Consider the following 23,750-nt stretch of genomic DNA (forward strand, 5'->3'; position numbering starts at 1 on the left):
TCTTAATGCTATTTTTAGACCGAGAGGTTGAGACTAGATCTAGGGTGTTTTGCCATCGAGAGATGTTGTTGAACGAGAGTTGGGTAGGGGAGTGACCAAGGTTGATTCTTTCTATCACGAGAGTGTTTAAGAAAGATTTAAGTGATTCATTGTCTAGGAAATATTTGCTTGAGGCATGTAGGACATCTCAAACTGGTCAGGAGCACTTAGGAGTCGATTACCCCATCCTTAGGAGCTTTCACATCTTGATTGTTTACGTTTTTATTCATAACTCGACCCCATACCCGAACTGGTACTCGATCACCAGCTTCGTGTACACCTTCGAGTTGTTCATACTCATCTTCTTTATTTGATCACTCCACCCGATCTTGTACTTGAATGTTTGCATCGAGTACTTAGGTCGTGTGGTTCTTGTTCTTTAATTTACATTTGCTTATTTTATGATTGTTAGATAAAACCCCAATTATTTCTTGGCTTGACTTGCTTGTTTCTGATCATATCTTATATGCTAACATAACAAACATTTGGATTGATAACCCTTTGTACTATAATTGCATAGGGAATTGATACCTTGGGTGAAAATTCTCTTATCAGGAATCAAGGCGATGAAAAGGAGGATGTTCTAGTAGTTCATTGATTGTCTCTTGACTTCTGTTAGGTTGCTAGAGTTGAGTCATAGAATGTTGCTAGGACGCTGATGGTTGGTTTATGATTCTGCTGGATTGAGTTATTGAATTACTATTTTATTATTTTATTATTTACTGGTTAGTGGTATCTGTTGGTTATTTTCCGCTGTTTGATTTGGTTTGGTTATGGTTAGATGTCTAGTGGGTATGAGACTACTAGTCTAATTATTATTATTAAAAAAAAAAATTGGTGGGGACGTTTGAGTGGTATCAAAACCTTTTTTTATCATATTTCTCGGTTTTTATTCGTACCACTTTGTGGTATCAAAATCTCTATTTTTTATATATCTAGAAGAAAAAAGTTCACTTTCTCCAATTTATCCATTCATGCCATACTAGAATCTAGAGTTGGCTTTACGCAACGTCGGGAACATAATAAGCTACACCGATCACTTCTCATCTGGTCGAGGATCCGAGTTTCATTTCATGTGCTGCTTGGTCGTGATAAGGAGTGGTTGTTAGGTAGCCACGGGAAGCGACCCTTTGAACGTGGACGAGCTGCGATGAAGACAACACAGACAAAGAAGATGGGAAGAAGCTATCAAAGAAGATGTAAGTCCTTTTCTCCAGAACTTTGAGGACGAAACTCTTTTGGAGGGTACGGTTGGGTTTGTTGGTTTTCGTTTAAGATAAATTTTTAAAAACCTTTGATTCATGTATATCTTCTATATTCCAGGATCGAGATTCTTGACATGTATAAATACTTATAATCTGAAAGACATGGAGAAAAATATTTAAAGTCATGTTTTCTTATATAAGTTCTTGAGTGAGACCTTATCAAACCTAACGTAAACCCCATATTTTTTCCTAAAATGTTGAGTCTCTGTTTAACTAGTTTAAAACGTTCTCATTTTTGTCTTCCTAAACATTGTCTTGACCGTTATACTGTGTTTGAATAGCTGTAGTAGGGGCAGATTTTTTTTTTTTTTTTTTGTGAATTGGGCTGCTTTTTATATATCACTAGGTAATAACCCGCACTATATGCGGGATAAATCGATTCAAATAAAATTATTACAAGAATTATTATTTGGAATTTAAGGTGTCATAATAATAATTTTACACATAATTTTTTTAATTCAAATTTACATATAATTATTTTGTGTAAAAATATATTTCACCCGTGAAATGTGAAATATAATGTTAAATATTGTGATAATTATGATAATGTTATTTATTTTTAAGATTATTGTAATAATTAATTTTTAATATATACCCTCTTTGTTTCATAAAGAATGTCATTTTAAAATTTTATTTTGTTTCACAAATAGTGTCATTATTCAATGCATCTTTTTCATTAGATTTTCTAGTTTTACCTTTAATCTATAACAAAATTAACCCATTAAACATTTATTAAATAAGGGCATATATGTATATTTTAATATTTTCTTAATTTGTGTGAAATGTGTCAAAATGACACTTATTGTGAAACAGAGAGAGTACTTGAATAGTCATCAAATTTTTTAAAATTGGAGAATAAGTTTTATATTTCAAAAAGTTAAATAGATGAATAAGTTTTTTGATAGTTTATGAAATGTAATTTACTTAAATCATTAAATATGTTATGAAAATGATAATTAAATTATTAACTATATATATTTTTTTTACTAGTTGATGAAGTCTTTCATTTTAAAAAACAAATAGAAAGAAACATTACCTTATATATTCTAATGACACATTTATGTAAATAATAATAAAATAAAGATTTCCTTATATATTTTAATGGCACATTTAATAAATCAAAAGATTTATTTTTAATGGCACATTTAATAAGTCTTATATATTTTAATGGCACAAAAATAAGTCTTTTTTTTTTTAATCTTGTATGTTGTTGTCAAAAAAAAAACTTATTTTTGTAAATATGTTTATCTTGAGATGTTTAATTAAAATTAAATCTTTAAATCGCTCTGGCGACGACACATCAGCATTTTGTTGAAAATGCTTCTTTATTAATATATAGGGGATTCTTCAATTATAGAAGTTATCTGCGGCAAATCAACAACACACCACTTTTACATAAAAATAAATTTGGTCTGTAAAGGATTTAGTAGTGTGTCCGAAAAATAGAGTGGTATTGAAATGTCCCAACCCGGCTTCTAAATGCTCGACCGTAGGACACAGAGAAAACACAGCCTCGCCGGAGAGTAAAATTCCGGTAAACTTCCTGCGACGATTCAACTTCGCAACAGAAACTTCTCAAAACAGTCAGATTTGAGCTAGCAACCTAATTCATCCCAAATATCCAGCAAAAACGCAATAACAAGGCTAAAGTGAGTAAATAGTAATACCTTAGCATTTCGCAAAAGCAGACTCGTTCGTCAATCGCTCCTGATGAACACTCGGATGCGCATGACTCCTCGAACGCCATCCCAATCCCATTTGAAGTCTCAGATCTTCCTTTGCACCATCTTCCGATCACAACATTCTCAATGTATTAGCTACCAATGATTCATCCAACATTTCTCCTTGGAGATTAGTGTAACGCCCCAAACGCCACCTCTCAATGGGTTCCATGTCCACTCTCATTCCATGGCCCTACCTTCCTTAATGGGCCTCACGTCCTCTCACTAGGCCCGTGAGTTCATCCATATCCGACAGTCGGTTTGCTACGTCCGAGAGGTTTTAAAGACTTGTTTACCGTCCCTACAAATCATCACATAATTTTTCCCTGTGTTTTGTCCTCACTCGCACATTTCCGACAATCACTTCCCAGAAGGTCACCCATCCTGAAACTACTCCACCATAAGAACGCTTAATTGTGGAGTTCTCTCGAGACCCTTGACCGAAAAGATAAGTGCACTTTGGCCAAATCAATTCTTTTAAACATCTCCGCATGTCCCTGAAACGAGAGTGTCACACTTAGTCACTCAGCTAACCATCCCCGTATGACTAAGTCCGAAGAGAGCTGTTCCGGAATACACATCACACCGAACATACTCACATACTACCCCACCAATAACCGCCCAGAAACCCATGATCCTTGATCATTAGAACATTCAGACACAACACCTGATCCTCGATAATCCATACCAGATAACTCGTTATCGCAAACAGAAGTGTTGATCATCGACAATTACTTGATCATTGACCAATGACTCTCCATAAGCGTCAGACCACCAATCGAATGCTCTTGATAACCGCTCGGCAAACTCGACCATCCATTGCCCACCATCGATAACAAACCCGACCGTCAATCAGGATTGATACAACTCAACAACCGCCTCGAACATGCACGACCATCACCCCCATTCCATGATACTGAACCAAACTCCAATCTCGATCTTCATCATCGATCCCCGAATACGCATAAACTCGATCGTCGATCTTGCTATCGATAACCGCTACTCAGAAACACGACAAATACCACCCAATCTTGACTCGTAGATCTTTAATTTTGACACGCCATCGCCATCGTCGATGCGTGACTGCACTTCTCGACACATATTCGCATTACCGCTGAATATCATCGCTCCAAGAACAACCAACCGATAAGACTCGACGATCCTCTCTTAATCCTTGATTTCTCTCTATAAATGTCAATAAATTCTCTTTTTCTCCCTTTCTCTCTAGTCCTAACTCGACCACATAACGTCTGTGACGAAGAAGAACGCTCAAAATCCATTTTATACACTCTCTTCTCAGAAACCGTCCAATAACCGTCACTTAAGTCAGATCCGCGCATTTTATAACGCCAATAACCACTCCCGCCAGTTCCATCATACGCTTACACGCACATTATCAATAACTATCAATAACCGTTCACGCTCAAACAATTAAACGCGGATTAGCCAACACATCAATGACTACTCGACCATCTCCAACAGTTCATCATACCATCCACACGAGCCTCTCGGACACTCGATTAAATTCTCGAATCACAACTTATTCCATCGCAATTCCTTGAATCACAAGCTCGATTCAGATAGTGGGGTACGAGCGTTACAAATATAGTCTGTTGATGGTTAAATTTTTTTGCGTGTAATATCCATTCAAGGCTTAAGGCTATTTAAGTCGTCCCAACGAAAGGCCGTCAGAGACGCAATGCTCCATAAAATCACATGGAACGTGTCTTGGTTATTCCAGTTTATATCCGATCTATTCTCAATTGCTATTTTCAAACAACGTTTCTTTGAAGACCAAATTCAATTGTCGAATGATTTCAAACTCCGATCTGAACAAGAAAAAGAAAATACTTCTCACAAATTCAAATACAATAAGCTTAAAAAACTATAAATTATTTACAAATACTATAAACAATAACCAATAACATTACTATTTTTAAATAGTCACTGAAAATAAGAACTGAATAACACAGAATTCGCCAATCTTACACCATTTTAGATGTTGGCTAACTTTTTTATGTTTTTTTTGGCTCAACAATCAAACTTTTAATTGCCCAAATCGTTACATACATAAGTTTCTTACAATAAAAATTATCCAATTATTATTATTTAATTTGATGAGTTTCTTAGATAGTGTAATAACTCTCTCCAAAGATTTTAAAATCTCTTATTTAAGAAACTTTGAACCATATTTAAGAAACTCAAACAATTTTATATTAATAATTTTTCTCTTTCTACTCTAAGAAATTTATGGTTAGATACTTGAATGGAGAGGACATTAGGATCATAATTCACATTTGGAATAGATTTCTTCGCCATCCTGTCGAGATGTTGATGGGGTCATGCGACATGATCGGCCCATACGTACGAGAATGCCTAATCCTAGCTATAAGAGTTTAGGTGTTTTGTGTTTAGATATAGTCCATATTTTTTTGTGTATGTTGTCAGGTATTCTTTATTCTAGATAAATATAAATTTCTTATTATATTTTTCTATATATAAATCGATGTAAACGAAAAGGAGAATATGAAGAAAAATAGTTAAAGTATTGTGTTCATATAAAATATGATTGGGACCTTTAACAGATGTTGACTAACTTAATTTAGAGAAGACGTGAAGGTTCTCATTTTCATTTAATGAAATAATTAAAGAGAACAACCCATTTTCAAAAGCAGAAAAGAGAAAGAAGAAGACTCGCGTGCCTAAATAAACTGAGAAAAAAACAAATATTGTACTTACGAAATCAAATTTAGAAGAAAAATAAGAACTTCGGCGTGTAACGTCCGAGAGAACCTTCAAGGTTGTAAAATTTTCCACTGTTTTATGTTCAAAGTTCAAACACACTTAGATAATATTTTCTAAACTATGTGAAAGTATTAATTTTTTTTTTTTTTTTTTCTTTATGGAATTTTAAAACTGTGATAAAACTGTGATAGCTTTGAGAAATGGGTTTCTCTGGGTTTTTTTACACGGAGAGCTGTTTCAGGGAACTGTCTTTTCGTTTTTGCTGGTTCACGAAGTTTCTTTCCAAGCACAATTTGATTTTGAAATCTCATTGCCTCAATTTAGTGAGTTTTGTTAGTTAAGGTTTTTGGGTGTTCTAAAACCCCAAAGCTATCAACTTTGTTGTATGTGATGAATTAGTCATGTCTATTTCTCAGATTCAACTTTAAACTGATCATAGCACCTGAAATTTGCAGTTTTTTTTTTTTACTTGATTTAGTGGGTTTTGTTTTAATTAGGGTCTTATGGTTCTTAAACCCCAAAGCATTCAACTTTGTTTGGTATGATGAATTATTCTTGTAAATTTCTCAGATTTATCTGATGGGTCAGTTTCAAATTGATCATAGCACTTGTAAAAATGAAGTTTTTTTGCTTGATTTAACGGGTTTGTTGATTAGGGTTTTAGGGTTCATAAACCCTCTCTCTAGCAAATTTCTCAGATTTAGTTAATGGGTCAACTAAAAACTGATCATAGCATCTGAATTTTTTTTCAGTTTGTGCTTGATTTTGTGGGTTTTGTTTATCAGTGATTTAAAACCCCTCTGTTTCTAACATAAAGCATTCAACTTTGAACTTTGTAATGAGTTTTTTCTTGTAAAAATCTTAGATTTAGCTAATGGGTCAACTTAAAATTGATCATAGCACCTGTAGTTTGCAGTCTTTGGTTATTCTTTAATTGCAAAGATAATAAATACAAATTAAAGGATAAAAAAAAAAGATACAAAAGATGCTTCTTGTCTACCGTTGTGGTGGTTTACTTCTACTAATACCGAGATGCTGTTTTTAATTTTTTTTTTTTTTAAATTTGCAGGTTCCCAAACTTCTACGGTTGATTAAACTAATACCAGAAACATGTGCTTCAAAGTTGGAACTTGAAGACTTGAAGAAACACAACACAGTCACCACACAGGTTAATCCATTTTTTTAATCATCATCTTAAGCTGCATTTACATTAATTATAATTAATGAATGACACCAGAAGTGATTAAAGGTGTGGATCTTGATTCGATTTTGTGCTTGAGACATTTTGCTACGGTATTGTCCCCTTTGGTTGCTGCGTTTGGCCGTGCTTCACGGCATTTTGCTAGTGTATAAGGAAGCAATCTGCTTCTCTAATTGGCTTTTCTATTGAAATGAGAACCCTTTTTTTTATTTGATTATTCTACAAGTTAACAATTTAATAAAGAGGAAAGAAAGAAAAGTTTTGAATCATGTTGCTAATCTAATTGGTTTTAGAGTCAGTTTCTCTGTATTTGAGGCTTTGTTTTCTTCCTTTTGGTCCTTCTCTGTGTTTGTGCTTTTAGATCTCCAAGGGAAGAAGTTAAGTTAGTTGCATAAAAGTATCAATCTCTGGTCCCCACCCTCAGTTCTTGGAACATCCTCACTTTCTATTTAAGGGAATGGCTTTGGTTATGGTTAACTAATTTGGAAGAAGTGGAGGTTGTGATCCTTGAGGCTTTTTTTGGTGGTCTTCTTGCAAGTCATTTATCTTTACCTCTTCAAGAGTTTTTTCGCCTAGGGGAAGAAGATGAAGTTCATGAAAATTAGTTCGAAGCCAGATTCGTTCAAAACTGATGGGAATAATGCTAGGTAATAGCCAATCTTGATCAAGTTTAGCTTGTTATTGCAGCTGCTACAATGATCTTTCCTTTTATTTCCTCTTGTTGTTTGTTTGTTGCAGCTGTTAGTTTAATGTTTATATGTTCTGAAGTTTCTCTCATCTTGTAAAACATCTATAAAATTGAATCATGATGCGAAAGGCTATGATCAAGCTTTCATTATGAATTACTTTTTCTTTCAAAGCTTGTTCTTGATAGAGAAAATATCATAAACAGAGTATCTAATTGATGATAGCTGACTCTAGATGTTGATATTATCTCACGCAGGTACGTGGAAAATGAACTGGCTAGTGACATTAGTGTCAATGTTGATGGATCAAGATTTTGTTTGCATAAGGTATGTACCATACCATGGTTCTATAAATGACTTATGTCCTCACATTCTTATGTACATTACTTGGGTTTTTATTAGTCATGGTGCATCTTAAGGTGCAAATCTCTGTGTGGTAGTCCCACAGAAAAGACTTTAACAGGTTACCATTAGCGATGAATTTATTTAGATTTTTTCAGTTTTCAGTTCAGACATCAAGCATTAATTTTAGATTTATAGTTTCACATAATCCATTACTTTGATCTGATGAATTATCGGTATTAGCATTTTATACAAAGAGATTATCAGAGCTGATCCTCTAAACTGATTGCATATTTAATGATTCTGGTTTATCCTCTGCAGTTTCCTCTACTTTCGAAGTGTGCATGCCTACAAAAATTGCTCTCAAGCACGGACGAGGTTGATATCTCTGGTATTCCCGGCGGCCCAACTGCTTTTGAGACATGTGCAAAATTCTGTTATGGTATGACAGTAACGCTAAGTGCGTACAACGTTGTGGCCACCAGATGTGCAGCTGAGTATCTAGGTATGCATGAGGTAGTCGAGAAAGGTAACCTGATCTACAAGATTGATGTGTTCCTAAACTCAAGTCTCTTCCGTAGCTGGAAAGACTCCATCACTGTTCTTCAGACCACCAAACCGTTCTTACCGCTATCTGAGGATCTCAAATTGGTTAGCCTTTGCATTGATGCCATAGCCAGTAAGGTCTGTGTGGATGTTTCCCACGTCGAGTGGTCATATACTTATAACAGAAAGAAGCTTCCTGAAGAAATCAGCGGGGCGGATCAAATCAAGGCTAGAGAAGTTCCACATGATTGGTGGGTGGAGGATTTGTGCGAACTAGAGATTGATTATTACAAAAGGGTTATAATGAACATCAAAACCAAATACAGACTTGGTGGAAAAGTGATTGGAGAAGCTTTGAAAGCTTATGCTTATAGAAGATTATTGGGTTTTAACAAGGGTGTGATGGAGCAAGGAGATTTGTTGAAGCATAAGACAATCATAGAGACACTTGTTTGGTTGCTTCCAGCTGAGAAAGACAGTGTCTCCTGCGGTTTCATGCTTAAACTTCTCAAAGCAGTGACTATGGTTAACTCTGGAGAGCCGGTTAAGGAACAGCTTGTAAGAAGAATAGGACAGCAACTGGAGGAAGCTTCTATGGCTGAACTCTTGATAAAGTCGCATCAAGGAAGCGAAACATTGTACGATGTGGAGTTAGTGCAGAAGATAGTTATGGAGTTCATGAGAAGAGACCAAAACAGTGAGATAGAGGTTCAAGATGATGACGATGGGTTCGAAGTTCAGGAAGTAAGAAAACTACCCGGGATATTATCTGAAGCTTCAAAGCTGATGGTGGTTAAACTGATAGATAGCTACCTTACTGAAATTGCCAAAGATCCAAATCTTCCTGCATCTAAATTCATTGATCTTGCTGAGATTGTTACTAGCATCTCCAGACCCGCACATGATGGACTCTACCGTGCCATTGACATGTTTCTGAAGGTAGCTTCTCTTTTATGGCATACATTTTGAGAGGCAATCCAATTTATCTCTTGGTTTCAATTTGTGTTTTTTGGTCTTTTGGTTGTTCGTTTTGTGGTTTGGTTTACCTGATATTGGGTTATACATACAGGAGCATCCAGGAATCACAAAGGGAGAAAAGAAAAGGATATGCAAACTGATGGATTGCCGAAAACTATCGGTAGAAGCGTGTATGCATGCTGTGCAAAACGACAGGCTCCCATTACGAGTGGTTGTCCAAGTTCTCTTCTTTGAGCAAGTGAGAGCGGCTGCTTCATCTGGAAGCAGCACACCTGACTTGCCCAGAGGGATGGCAAGAGAGCTACGCAGCTGCGGGACCTACGTTAGCTCAAGATCAGTGCCAACGGTCATGGAAGACGAATGGGAAGCGGTTGCAACGGAAGAGGAGATGAGAGCATTGAAGAGCGAGATAGCCGCGCTGAAACTGCAGGAGGATAGTGGGAGGAAGAGCATGGACAAAGCAGGGGTCACAGCGATAAGCAAAATGAGAAGCTTGATAAAGTCCAAGATTTTTGGGAAGAAGCTGCAGTTGCAAAGCAAAGGAGGAGGAGAGAAGAACAATGGAGGAGGTGGGGGTGGGTCGGATTCGTCGGAGAGTCTTGGATCTATGAACGCTGGCGAAGAAGCTGCAAAAACCGCAACGAGAAGCTTGACTAGGAGGGTTTCTGTTTCTTGATGACCAAGGTTTTTTACAAACATGTTTTACTTAGGTTTATCTTCAGTATCACGTCAGATTATATGAAATCAACTGTAATTTCTTTGATGTTTTTTTGTTTTTGGATCTGTTTGATACAAAACAACCTTTATTATAAGAGATATTTAGAGTTATACAAGAAAAATGAAAAATTGTATCGTAGTTAAAGCATAATCACAATCTTTTTTTTTTTTTTGAAAAAAGAATAATCATAATCACAATCCTTATTCATCATTTTGAAACTTACGTTGAGCTTAAATCATTTGAGACATAAACAAAACTTACCTTCATGAGCTTTAAAACTAGCCATGGGGTTTCGGAATATTCGGTTTATTCGGGTCGGGTTAATCGGTTTTTGAGTTATTCGGATTTTGAGAAATGTTGCCGAATTGAACCAAAAATTTAATCGGAACTCGGCGTAATCGGGTCGGATATATGAATAATATAGTATTCTGAATGTTATCGAGAACAACACTACTTCGGATCTTTTTGCACCGAAGTAGGCAAACAAAATTGAGCTTAGCTCATCCGTATATGTGTATGACATCATTACAGACCATATGCACCCATACATTACAGACCATATGCGCCCATACATTACAGACCTAAATAACAGTTTTAGTAGAATTGAATCAATACCAACTCATTGTTTAGAAGGTAGAAGCTATTGAATCAATACCATATCAAGGTTGTGCATGGTGCATGCTGTTGCTAATCCTTCTCAAAAACCACAAAAGAGAGCAGCTACCACTTCCGATTTTCATAGTTATGTTAATGTTGCTTTACACATCAAAAAGTACAAAAAAACAGCCTATGATTACCTGTAAACATTGAAAACAAAGAAGCCTTAGAACTTGTAATCTTATCAAGTAGCAAGCAAGAATACATAGATTGAAATACAAATACTCAACTTATATAAAGAAGATTCATTGAGTATGTGCATTCCGAGAATCTGAATTAGGAAATAAACAAGTGTTAGAAGTAAGATGGTATGAAGATATGTATATAAACAGAAATGTTATACTTACCAAGGGATTCGAAGAATGCAACATCCTCCATCATTTGTGTTATGTTTGCAACTTCATCATCAGCTTTGAAGTTGCACCTAAGCCATTGTTGAGTGAGAATCATAACCTCAACCATATAAGGAGTTAAAGAACTCCTATATGAATCCAAGACTCGACCATTAGTGCTAAAAACTGATTCTGAAGCAACAGAGGATACTTGAATAGCTAGAACATCCTTAGCCATTGCAGATAAGATAAGGAACTTCTGGTTGTTGCACTTCCACCATGAGAGGACATCATAAGGAAAACCTAAAGTACTCTCCACTCTAACCTCTGTCTTCTCAGTTAAGTAGATATCTAACTCATTGCAGCCTTCTACTGGTCTCTTAGATCTAACCAGCTTGTTGTACAAAGAATCAATACCCTCACAGTCATCATCATCAGATAAGTCAGCTATTATAGGTGATGGAAGTTCCTCTTCTGGTTGCTCAACAGGTTTGCGAAGTCTCAAACTGTATTCCGAGAACATTTGTTTCATCACACATGTAACTGAATTACTAAGCTTCCTAAACTCTATTGTATTCTTACCATAAAGTTGTTCAAAGCAAAGAGTAGCAAACTGCATCTTATTCTGGGGATCTAAAACACTAGCAACAATAACAATCAGATTCATATTCATCAACCCATCCCAATACTTCTCAAACTTATCCCTCATAATATGAGCCTGCTTTCTAACCTCTTCATTACTGTTTCCACATCTAGTGATAAGACTTCTCTCAATGTTCACTATGTGCTTATAAGCATCAGTTGAAATCACTGATGTATGTAGAGGCAGAAAACGTCAAAGTGCAGTTGTAAAAGATTTTCAGGAACTTGACTAACCTTGACACCTCTTCCCAATCAGAAAACATTGGTGGTCCATCACGTTTCTGTTTGGTTTTCTCATCCTCTTCATTGAAATAATCCTCATACAACTTGTCCTCAGTCAGCATCTTCTGAAAGGTTACTCTCAACTTCAAAGTTTGAGTCAGCATAAGGTAAGTTGAATTCCACCTGGTAATGATATCCAGAGGCAAGCTGCCTCTACACACCTTTCATGTGTCACACCTAATCAATAAACAGAGAAAACAGAGAAATTAGACTAAAAGCTAAAGTAGTATGTGCTTTCAATAAAATTCAGAAGTAAATGTTTGAAGTTATCACCTAAGTGCAAAGGACTTCAGTCATGTATACGATGATCTCACATACTTGATTGAATTCCTGATAGCAGTAATACAAGGTTTAGCCTTCTTCACTCCATCTGACACAATCAGATTGAGGATGTGAGCACAGCATCTCATAAGCAAGAATTCACCATCTGTGACTAAAGCTTCTCCTCCTCTCAGCCTCAACTCGTCTCTAAAAACCCTCAAAGCATTGTCATTATCCTTAGCATTATCAACAGTCACTGAAAATACCTTCTTGATCCCCTATTCCTCTAAACAATCCAAAAGTTGTCCAGCAATCGTGTCTCCTTTGTGATCAGTGATTACCTTGAAGCTTAGTATCCTTTTCTGCATTGCCCAATTCTCATCATTCCAGTGAGCAGTCACCACCATGTAGTTGACATAGGTTGTTTGCGAAACCCATATATTCGTGGTAAGAGAAACTCTTTGTTGCTCAACACCAAACAAGTGCTTCAACTCTTCTTTCTCTTGCAGAAACATTCCAGATATGTCCTTAGAAGAGGTCCTTTTTGAGAAAGTCTTGTACATAGGCAGCAAGTTTAAACATAAACGTTTCCACCCTTCAGATTCAACAAAAGAAAAAGGCAACTCATTCATAACAACTATCTGATTAACAGATAACCTATAAAGCTTAGGATCATACTTAATGACCATCATATCCCCCCCCCTCTTATCAGCACCTAAAGCAGTCTGATTTTCCATCTCTTTGAACTCCTTAAACTTTTTGCATCTATCTATGTGACCCTTCATCCCGCTAGTCCCTGATTGCTTTGTATCACACCCAACCTGTTGCTGACAATACTTACAGAAGCTGAATTGATCATCCTCATTCCTTTGAATGAAATGTTGCCAGACCTAAGCCCTTTTAGGATACTTCTTCTTCGCCTTAGGTGGTAGACCAGAGTCTAGTTTTGCTCTTTTACTCCCAGTCGTAGCCTTCTCAGCCTGAGCAGTCCCATCCTGACCAATTCCTTCTATGATAACAGGTTCTTCACCATCCTTCTCGACGTTAGGGTTGTAATCTTCAGCCTCCATCTGCAAAGCATAACAGTCGATTAGCATTAGAGAAGTTTAAACAAGTAAACCATCAAGAAAAGTCTACTCAATTCAATCGACTAACAGAAACCTTAGGTTATGGTTAATTTCATCTTAAAACTTCAAAACTAAAAACAACAGGACTACATTTAACAACCTATAAGAAGAAATCAAGAAACTATAACAAAATTTTGAAAATAAATCGAATTGAAAAATTTAGGGTTAGGGTTTTTTGTTTTAAATCCGAGATTAACGAGATTATGCTACTACAAATTAACAGAAACCCAAGGGTTTTAAACCATTTCGATTATAAGAACAGAGATTGAAAGGAACCAGAGTCTACCTTTTCGATTTGGGGATTAGGGTTCACCAAATCTGATTTTCCACCGCCGATATACTTGTTAGAAGACGAAGAAGAGCAATAGAAGAAGAGATTACGAGAAGGAGAGAAGAAACGATGAAGAAAAGTCAGTGAGTCGGAGTTTGGTGTTCACAGCGAAAGAATCGCCTTTGAGTCGCACAAGGGTTTGAGAGAGTTGGCTCCGGAGTGAATGTGATTAGGTTTAGTGTTAATAAACTTTTATACCTTGGTTAACGAAAACCGATCGGAAATCAGATTCCGAACCTGATTAATCCGAAACCGAATTCCCAATTTAATTGCATCCGATCGGCTAACTCTCTATTCCTCTCTCGGAACCAAAATCCGAATTTGTCGATTTATTCGGTTCAATTCGAACAAACCAAACCGAAACCCTAGTATTTGTGATGTTTAAAGCACCAGCTTCATGAGCTTTTTTTAACCATAGGTGAAACATGAACAAAATAATAGTGTAGTTAATATTTTTGTTGATACACAAAAGGAGTCGGAACTTGGGGTAATTTCTTTACAAAATTCTCTTTTCTTAGCCTAAAAATCATCACCATTTTATAAACTCATTAAAAGTGAGTGGATTAAATTTACTCCTTGGTTCATTTATCAAAAAAAAAATAATAATAATAGTTGGTTGCCAAATTTTTTGTTTTGAAAACGTGAATTTGCTGATTTTGTGAAAACGTGAATTATTATTTATTTTACTAGTCTTATAAACAACCGAGTCAAAAAAAAAAAAAAGTCAAAATTGGTTTCTCACCGGCGATTCTATCAATGGCGAACAAATCAACGCCGTCCTCCTCCTCTTCTCCTCCCGTAACCTCAAAACCGTCCTCTCTTTTTCCGATATAGTCTCTCACCCCTGTCACTGTTTTCTTAATCAAGACTCTTGATCAGGTAGTTGCAGATGAAACGCAAGACTGGATGGTCGGAGCCGGGTCGGGTTGGGTCGAAGCTCGTACATCTTGTGATCACTTGAACTCTCTTTCTTCCGATTTGATTCACTTACCAACTCCTGATACTCCTTGTTCAAGGTAACGGAGACGCTTGATTTGGTGTTCTGGTTAGCGAGAATCAATTAGATTTCTAGGTCTTTCTCTCTACACGTTCCTGCTTGTTGTTTCTTGAAGATGTTAGAGTCTTCAAGAAGTAGCCCTGAACAAGTATTTGGATTGTTGTATTTGAGTTGTAGCCCTGAACGAGTAAGTAGTGTAACATTCAATTGCAAATAGGCCATGGAATCAAGTTTCTATGGGAGTTGAGCTAAGCTAAAGTCATAACTAAACTTAGAATCAGTTCCATATTCTGCAGTTGAAGACTAAAATGACTCTTCTGCTTTGTGATTTTTGATTAGTTATTTCTGAATATCTGAGGAAACAATCTAAAGCACTGCACCTCTTGTGCTTGTGGAGTGCCTGTGATTGTTTTTGTCATCATTCTTTTAGATTGATGCATTTTGAATTGTAGCCTGGAGCCCTGGACGACCACTTGCATACAGGGGAGAAAATTAATTATACATGAGCATTAGAGTTGAGGTCGTTGCACATGACATAAGTTGACTTAGAATTAGTTTTATCTTTGTGTCTCTCTCTACAGTTAAACGCTCAAATGTATGATTTGGCACTTTGTCTTTTTGATTTTTGTTGAAGTTGAAGATAGAATAATATACTTTTGTGCCGTAGAGAGTGTTTTAGGGATACAATCTCAAGCATTGTACCAAAGTTCTTATGATTGATTTGTTGGCAGTTTTGACATCATTGTTGTATTAACCCAATTATCAACAGTTCAAACAAAAGTTAACTTTGTATCAGTTCCATCGTTGTCTCTCTGAATTGACTTTTTCGCTTTGTGAGTTTTGTTGAAGTGTAACATATGAAAAGATAGGGATGTTTAATACAATTTCAAGCACTATATTAAAGCTTTTGTTGTTTTTGTTGGCAGTATATTTGATTTTGGACATCATTCTTGTATGAACTCAATTATCTTACTTTCTAATGTGTATAAGGTGCCAAAATCCAGTAGAGAACTGGTTATGCCTTTGTTGTAAAGAGGTTCTATGCAGCCGTTTCGTGAACAGGCACATGCTTATGCATCATCAACAAACTGGTCACTGCCTCGCACTCAGTTATAGGTACATGTTTCTCATTACATTTGTTCNACTGGATGGTCGGAGCCGGGTCGGGTTGGGTCGAAGCTCGTACATCTTGTGATCACTTGAACTCTCTTTCTTCCGATTTGATTCACTTACCAACTCCTGATACTCCTTGTTCAAGGTAACGGAGACGCTTGATTTGGTGTTCTGGTTAGCGAGAATCAATTAGATTTCTAGGTCTTTCTCTCTACACGTTCCTGCTTGTTGTTTCTTGAAGATGTTAGAGTCTTCAAGAAGTAGCCCTGAACAAGTATTTGGATTGTTGTATTTGAGTTGTAGCCCTGAACGAGTAAGTAGTGTAACATTCAATTGCAAATAGGCCATGGAATCAAGTTTCTATGGGAGTTGAGCTAAGCTAAAGTCATAACTAAACTTAGAATCAGTTCCATATTCTGCAGTTGAAGACTAAAATGACTCTTCTGCTTTGTGATTTTTGATTAGTTATTTCTGAATATCTGAGGAAACAATCTAAAGCACTGCACCTCTTGTGCTTGTGGAGTGCCTGTGATTGTTTTTGTCATCATTCTTTTAGATTGATGCATTTTGAATTGTAGCCTGGAGCCCTGGACGACCACTTGCATACAGGGGAGAAAATTAATTATACATGAGCATTAGAGTTGAGGTCGTTGCACATGACATAAGTTGACTTAGAATTAGTTTTATCTTTGTGTCTCTCTCTACAGTTAAACGCTCAAATGTATGATTTGGCACTTTGTCTTTTTGATTTTTGTTGAAGTTGAAGATAGAATAATATACTTTTGTGCCGTAGAGAGTGTTTTAGGGATACAATCTCAAGCATTGTACCAAAGTTCTTATGATTGATTTGTTGGCAGTTTTGACATCATTGTTGTATTAACCCAATTATCAACAGTTCAAACAAAAGTTAACTTTGTATCAGTTCCATCGTTGTCTCTCTGAATTGACTTTTTCGCTTTGTGAGTTTTGTTGAAGTGTAACATATGAAAAGATAGGGATGTTTAATACAATTTCAAGCACTATATTAAAGCTTTTGTTGTTTTTGTTGGCAGTATATTTGATTTTGGACATCATTCTTGTATGAACTCAATTATCTTACTTTCTAATGTGTATAAGGTGCCAAAATCCAGTAGAGAACTGGTTATGCCTTTGTTGTAAAGAGGTTCTATGCAGCCGTTTCGTGAACAGGCACATGCTTATGCATCATCAACAAACTGGTCACTGCCTCGCACTCAGTTATAGGTACATGTTTCTCATTACATTTGTTCTTTCTTCCTTAGTTATTTTAATGCCAACTGATATTTGATATCTATGTGGAAGCACAGTGACTTGTCGGTATGGTGCTTCTGCTGCGAGGCGTATCTTGATGCTCAGATCATATTGCAGCTGAGACCAATTCACCAGGCTGCTTACATTCTTAAATTTGGCGAGGCCCCTCCTTTACCCCAACTCTGAGCACCAATTACCTCTCTTTTTCTTCTTACCTGGTCTTTGCTTTTAGTCTCTCTGGATGTATTAGGGAAGATAATGTAATGTCGTATACTGAGCTCTTGTTGTGTTTTTTCTTGGTTCCATGATAGCCAATGAGGTTTATATTACGTTAATTATCATCTCACTTAAATTAGTGTGAGTTTAATAAAAGTTAAATTTCGAACAAATGTTTAAACAATAGCTTCATAATTCCAACGCAGAATTTACAAATTAATAAACAAATTCGAAAGTACGTTTTATGTGCCCCAAATAAAATAAATAACCGTCGATCCCACTTCCCCCACAATCATATGATTGAACCCCCACTCTCTCCTACAAACTCTCATATCCTCTGTTAACTCATTATGAGCAAATTCAATAGTTCATCTTTGAAGGCTTGAGACACAAACGAACAGAACACGATACAATAATGTTTTGTTTTTTGTTTGGATGGCGAAAGACATCCAAGTGTAAGAGTGTAGTGAAACAGCTTCAATGTCGTTTAAAGCTGCTCAAGAACAAGAAATACGCTATTTCAACACACTATCGACACGACATAGCTCAGTTGCTTCGCATTGGTGAACGAGACCGTGCTCTTCATAGGGCTCAACAGCTCTACCTTGATGAGAATCTCATGTCTCTCTACCACTTGTTGCTTCACTTCTCCGGCATAATCCTCCTCAACCTCTCCTACATTCGGAGACGTAAAGACCTTCCTGATGGCATCAACGAAGCCGTCTCAACACTTGTCTTTGCCTCTGCGAGATGTGGAGACTTGCATGAGCTACGAGCCTTGAGGATTCTTTTTGGTGCGCGTTATGGGCAACACTTTGTGGATACGGCTCTTAATCTTCTGCCTGGCAATTGTGTCAACCCTCAGGTTCATTGATGTTTCTCGCTTATCTTCTTCGCTTCTCTTTATGTGTCAATTAACACCGAACTCGTATAAAACTCGTTATGATTCAAGAAACTTCTAGTGTTATTTCGTCTTGCTTAAGGTTCAAGAAAGACTACATCTCTGACCTCAAAAACCTAACAGAGCATGTATATACTCAAATGCAGGTTATAGAGAAACTCTCCATGACCACAGTATCGTATGATGCCAAGTCCAAACTGTTGGGTGAGATAGCAGCGGAGCACGGCCTTCGTCTAGAAGTTTTGGCACTGCAATACACTCCGGAATTTCACAAACAGGTGACTCTTTGAATCACTATAGAAAATCTTATTTGCTTCTTAATGTTGTTGGAGTTGCGACTTGCGAGTACGTAATATGGTACATTGGTACTTCTTGGTGTGTGTAGGTACTAAAAAGCGAGGAGGCAGAAGAAGAGAAAGAAGTCATGGGTTCGGATTCTTATCAGCCAGAGTGTGCATCACAAAAGGCTGATAGCGAGGCAGACGTGTATAAGTTCACTCTCACGGATGGGGATGTAAATGAAAAGCAAGAAAATAGTGGTGGTAAAGCACCAAGGGATCAGAGAAAAGCATGTGATGATGAGGATTATTTCATAGAGGAAGAAGTGGTGGAAAAAGATCAGAGCGTGTTCAGATTCAAAGAGACTGACGAAGAAAGAAAAGAGAGAAGGAGGTCAAGGAGAAAAGCAAGATCATCAGCATCAAGCAGTCCAATAGCCAAAGACATGGAGTGTTGGAGGTACTACTACAAGGGAAAGAGAAGTCGTCAAAGGAGAGCATGTGGTCACTGTTACCATATAGTGTACAACGTGTTTACAATGTTGCCGGATCAAAAGGGTAATGGAGGAGATAGAGAAATAAGTTTAAAGGAAGCTAAGCATGTTCATCCTAAGCTTCCAGACTATGATCAGATTGTTGCTCACTTTACTGCTCTTAGGAAACAACAAAAACATATGCGTTCACCATAATTCGTCACTCTCATTCTTTCACATGAACATTAAAAGTATGATCCATTTATTGTTATGTTATTTTAAACTATGTGATTCAGTCCCTATTAAGAGGAAGAGGTAGCCCCGGGCCGAACCCAACCGACCACAATTCGGGGTTTCGGTTCCTATTCGGTTATAACCGGAAATGTAAATGTCATTCCGTTAATGGTTTGGTTCGGTTTGGTTCGGTTCGGTTCGGTTCCACGGCTTTTAACCCATCGGTTCCTATAAAAGTCTAAAAACTAAAAGAACATGGGAAGACATAGTTATGTTATGCTTTCTACTCCGATCAAAGTGAAGTCTGAAGACTATAAGATTCTGGTTTTTTATTAAAATCTTCCGTTATTCAATTCGTGATTTTTAAATCATTATCCAAATCCAGTGTTATTGAATTTGAAATTTACTTAAAATCAGTCAAAGTAACTTAGAATATATTGTTATTCAATTAGAAATTTATAAAAATCTTATAAAATCCAGTGTTATTCAAATTTGACAATTTTTTTTGTAAAAGTGTTTAACATTGATTTTAAAAGATTTTGGATAGTTCTTTAGTTGAAAACTGTGAGAAATAAGAAGAAAACAATTTCACCTCTATATGTGTTATTCTGAAGGATTTCAAAAAAAAAAACAGTTCTCAAGAGCTATTCGACTCTATGACGGGGTCAGCGCAAAGTGTATACGTTCCATTAGTGGTGCACATGGAAAATCAGAGGTCACAAGCGCAGTGTTCACTAAAGATCAAAGGTAGGAAGAAGATTCAATAGATTTTTTTGCAGAACAATTGATTAATCATATGGCTTTTGTTAGGTTTGTACTCTCATCTGGTAAGGATTTTGCGGTTAAGTTATGGGAAATAGGTTCAGGTCGAATGGTAAAGGAATGTCTCGGAGCAAAGCGAATAAAACTGCGGTCTCAGGTAGTCAATTCTCTAGACCTTTTGAGACGAAAATATTCACTGGGTCCGATTAATTCTAAACGATCTTCACTGTTGTGTTATGCAGGCAATCTTTAACGAAAGTGAAGAGTTTGTAATCTCCATAGATGAAGCAAGCAATGAGGTTGTAAGATGGGATGCCAGAACTGCAGAAAAAAGTGGCAAAATGGCCTTCAAACCATAACGGTACACCGCAGTGGATTGAGCACTCGCCGGTTGAATCAGTCTTTGTTACTTGTGAAACAGACAGATCCATTCGGTTCTGGAAGGAATCCGTCTAGTCTAGAAGAGAATCCAATGAATCAAAGTAGTATTTTTTATTTTCTTAAAAACATAAAGCATACATGAGAGTACAAAACAATAGAAATTCTGGAGATAGATTTGCTTATATAAGATACTTTCTTTGGAGAGTTCTGTTGTTTCATGTTGCCTTGTGAAAAATGCAAGTAATGTTCCAGGTCACTGCATAAGAAAAAAAAACAAAGCAGGTGAGTTTCAAAATCAGAATTACTTCTCTAATGAGTTTTCTTCCAATATATTGACCTCATCATAAGATTCAACACCAGTACACCACCGTCTTCTCTAATGCATTTTCTTTATTCATCCCTTGAAACTTATTGTGTCCACTCAAGGTTTCCAAATAATTATTTCTGCAGTTTTCCTCTGCAATATTGAATATGTTTGAAAAATCATATTCCAAACATATTGTGCTGTCCATTGAAACCATAATTATAAGACATGACTTTTGTGTTTGAGAAGTCGATGAACCTTATTTGCCTTTGTGTGTGTAAATCTCTTAAAATCTTCCAATAAATCTTACCAAATCACAAACTATCTTTCTTTTCTAAAATAAAAATAATAACAAATCCACCAAAGTATCATACAATCTCATTGAAATCTCTCAAAATCCAAAATTTCCTAAATTCGACAAAATCTTTTAAAATTCTAATTTCAATATTCCCCTCTAAATTACGAACTATAAAATATGTGATACTATAAGGGAGGGAATATGTACCTTATTATTTTTATTTGAATTATTTAGATGAAATTATATACAATTGATAGTTATAAAATATTATGTTAAATCGAACCCATCAAATCGAACCATCAAACTCATATCGGATCGAACCATCAAATCCAAACCGGACATTCTTCTCCAAGTTTCATATCTCTTGCTCATCACGTATCGTATCTCATGTGAATATTCTGTATATCTTTAGTCGATCTTCTTTCTTGTAAGTCATAGCCTATATATTGTAAACTTCACAAGGTCAATAAACAACACAAAATTCTCCACAGGCTTTCACTTTTGTTCATTTTATATTACAAAAACTTTAAATTACTATTAAAACAATAATTTTATATCAAATACTTAATTTAAAAAAAAAATCAATTGTGTTTAAAAATCAAATCTGATCAAAAGAATCATGAACAAATTCTGTTTTTTCATACTCAATTGAACGCTTATGTCTTTGTATTTTTCATTTAAACTTTATATTTTTTCTCTTCATCTTCATTGTCAATTTTGTATGGTAGTTTTCATCGTTACTATCACTATATGTTTCTTCGTTATACTTGTATTATTCTTCTTCCTTGTCTAATTCCTCACTTTCTTCCGTTGAATAATTGAGAACCTTTTTGTTTAAAAGTACCACACAATTTACTTTTTGTTTTAAAATACACATAACTTATCTTTGGGTTCGATTGATACCACTTGTAATGCTCCAACCACCACTTCTCTATGGGCTCCATGTCCATTCCCAGCCCATGGACCCATTTTTTTTAATGGGCCTCATGTCCTCTCACTAAACCCATGAGCTCATCCATATCCGACGGTCAGTTTGCTACATCTGGGAGGCTTTAAAGACTTGTTTACCGTCCCTACAAATCAACAAATGATTTTTCCCTATCTTTTGTCCTCACTCGCACCGTTCCGACAATCACTTCCTCGAAGGTCACCCATCTTGAAACTACTCAAACTCAAATACGCTTAACTTTGGAGTTTTCTCAGGACCTTTGACCGAAAAGATAATTGCACTTTGGTGACATAGGTGGATAAATTAATTCTTTTAAGTCTCTCCGCATATTCCTGAAACCGGAGTGTCACTTTTTCTAAAAAATATTAATAATATAGAAAATTATTATATTTTTTTTTTAAATCTTAAATAGTGAAGTGGTTATTCCTAATTTGTTATTGTAAATCCTATGTGGATAACCTTAGAAGCTGGTAGCTCCTACTTTTTAATAGTATAAATTATTAATATTATTATTATTATTACTATGACTCATACCCCCGCGATATTGCAGAGGAATTATTTCAAAGAAAGTTACATTAAATTTAGAATTATATAATTATATATTATAAAATTATTTGGAAGTAATAACATAGTTTAAAAATATATTCGAAGAATAAAATTAAAAATTATAATTAATAGTGCTAAAACTACATAAATATCAAACATATATAATTGCTAGCTAAAAACCACAACCATTAAAATGAAAACTTATACTAAAAATATTATGCGAAAAAGACTCAACTTTAAGTTAAAAAATATTAAATGAAAAGTCATAATGAACAGAGGCAACTTTGTAATTTTTTTGTATGTATTAGTAGTATAAGTTATGAAAAATTATAGTATTAAATAACAAGAATCATATTATTTATGATATTTATATTATTAGTTAATAAACAAATGTTATGATGAAGTGATCTAAGTGAAAATATCAAACAAAAAATTATAATAAGTAAATGTGATACATAAAAGGGGTAAATTGTCAGATTATTATTATTATCAAACGATAATACATTATACATAAAAGGGGTAAATGATCATATTAACTCTTGTATGGGTGAACGAGAAAGCACACAAAAGTGAAGCTTCGACTCATAAGGATCCCAATACATTCCAATCACATCGCCTATCTTCAAATCTTTTCTCACGACGAATTCCCTACGCCATGCACTGCCGAGAATATAGCTTTGACACCTGGGCCGTTTCTTAAGAACCAGAGTGTGCATAGTATCAGTGTCTTCATCATACACGTCGACTGCTAATCCAGGGCCTTCTTCGACTACCCTTTTATCAGATATAGGGAGATATCTCAGAATGTCGCTAAGCACGATGCTTCCATTCAGAAAAAGATGGTTTAGATAGCCAATACTGCTTTTGTTCAATGTCTTCTTGATGGTCCATGGATCGGTGTAGAGAGTTAGTTTTGTTGAGACATTGTGGCGCACCTCTTCTCTTTGTTCTTCATCCGTCATAAACCTCAACGGCGCCAGGTTTATGTTTTCTTCGGTTTGCTTATTGTCTGACGCATCTTCCGGATCATCATCTGTCTTGTCATTCGGAAACAGATCCAGGGTGACCAAAGTCTTATTTGACGCTGAAATGGGAGCCATATCCATATCCTTGATCGAAAAAAAACTGTAAAACCTGACCAAAGCATTGGATCAAA

At 35.9% G+C, this 23,750-nt stretch overlaps 4 protein-coding genes across 10 annotated transcripts in view; 3 read left to right on the forward strand and 1 right to left on the reverse strand.

Annotated features, from left to right (window-relative positions):
- LOC104793149 (BTB/POZ domain-containing protein NPY2-like) lies at nucleotides 1,028-10,351 on the forward strand. Of its 7 annotated transcripts, none has more exons than XM_010519458.1 (6): nucleotides 1,028-1,238; nucleotides 6,840-6,938; nucleotides 7,333-7,618; nucleotides 7,915-7,984; nucleotides 8,321-9,484; nucleotides 9,615-10,351. In XM_010519458.1, the coding sequence occupies exons 3-6, from the start codon at nucleotides 7,557-7,559 to the stop codon at nucleotides 10,197-10,199; spliced, it is 1,881 nt and encodes a 626-aa protein (XP_010517760.1). In that variant the 5' UTR covers nucleotides 1,028-1,238; nucleotides 6,840-6,938; nucleotides 7,333-7,556; the 3' UTR covers nucleotides 10,200-10,351. The 7 variants fall into 7 exon arrangements, with proteins under 7 accessions (XP_010517760.1, XP_010517752.1, XP_010517777.1 ...); XM_010519450.1 differs by lacking the exon at nucleotides 1,028-1,238 and adding an exon at nucleotides 5,741-5,825; XM_010519475.1 differs by lacking the exon at nucleotides 1,028-1,238 and adding an exon at nucleotides 5,741-5,825 and having other exon boundaries at nucleotides 7,426-7,618.
- Nucleotides 14,576-17,641, forward strand: LOC104793191 (histone deacetylase 6-like). Its single transcript, XM_010519501.2, has 5 exons — nucleotides 14,576-14,671; nucleotides 14,753-14,782; nucleotides 16,022-16,128; nucleotides 17,100-17,225; nucleotides 17,309-17,641. The coding sequence occupies exons 1-5, from the start codon at nucleotides 14,630-14,632 to the stop codon at nucleotides 17,436-17,438; spliced, it is 435 nt and encodes a 144-aa protein (XP_010517803.2). The 5' UTR covers nucleotides 14,576-14,629; the 3' UTR covers nucleotides 17,439-17,641.
- Nucleotides 17,884-19,336, forward strand: LOC104709183. The gene is made up of 3 exons (XM_019232931.1): nucleotides 17,884-18,333; nucleotides 18,516-18,647; nucleotides 18,755-19,336. Exons 1-3 carry the CDS (start codon nucleotides 17,884-17,886, stop codon nucleotides 19,334-19,336), a joined length of 1,164 nt encoding a protein of 387 aa, XP_019088476.1.
- LOC104793198 (B3 domain-containing protein At2g33720-like) overlaps nucleotides 23,074-23,750 on the reverse strand; it is a 1,414-nt gene continuing 737 nt past the window's right edge. Inside the window, exon 2 of the mRNA XM_010519513.1 lies at nucleotides 23,074-23,728. Coding sequence (XP_010517815.1) covers nucleotides 23,122-23,700 — 579 coding nt within the window. The 5' untranslated portion in view covers nucleotides 23,701-23,728 and the 3' untranslated portion in view covers nucleotides 23,074-23,121. The remainder of the gene's footprint in view (nucleotides 23,729-23,750) is intronic.

The sequence above is a fragment of the Camelina sativa genome, chromosome 1, assembly GCF_000633955.1.
Source record: "Camelina sativa cultivar DH55 chromosome 1, Cs, whole genome shotgun sequence".
In the NCBI taxonomy this organism is placed as follows: Eukaryota; Viridiplantae; Streptophyta; class Magnoliopsida; order Brassicales; family Brassicaceae; genus Camelina; species Camelina sativa.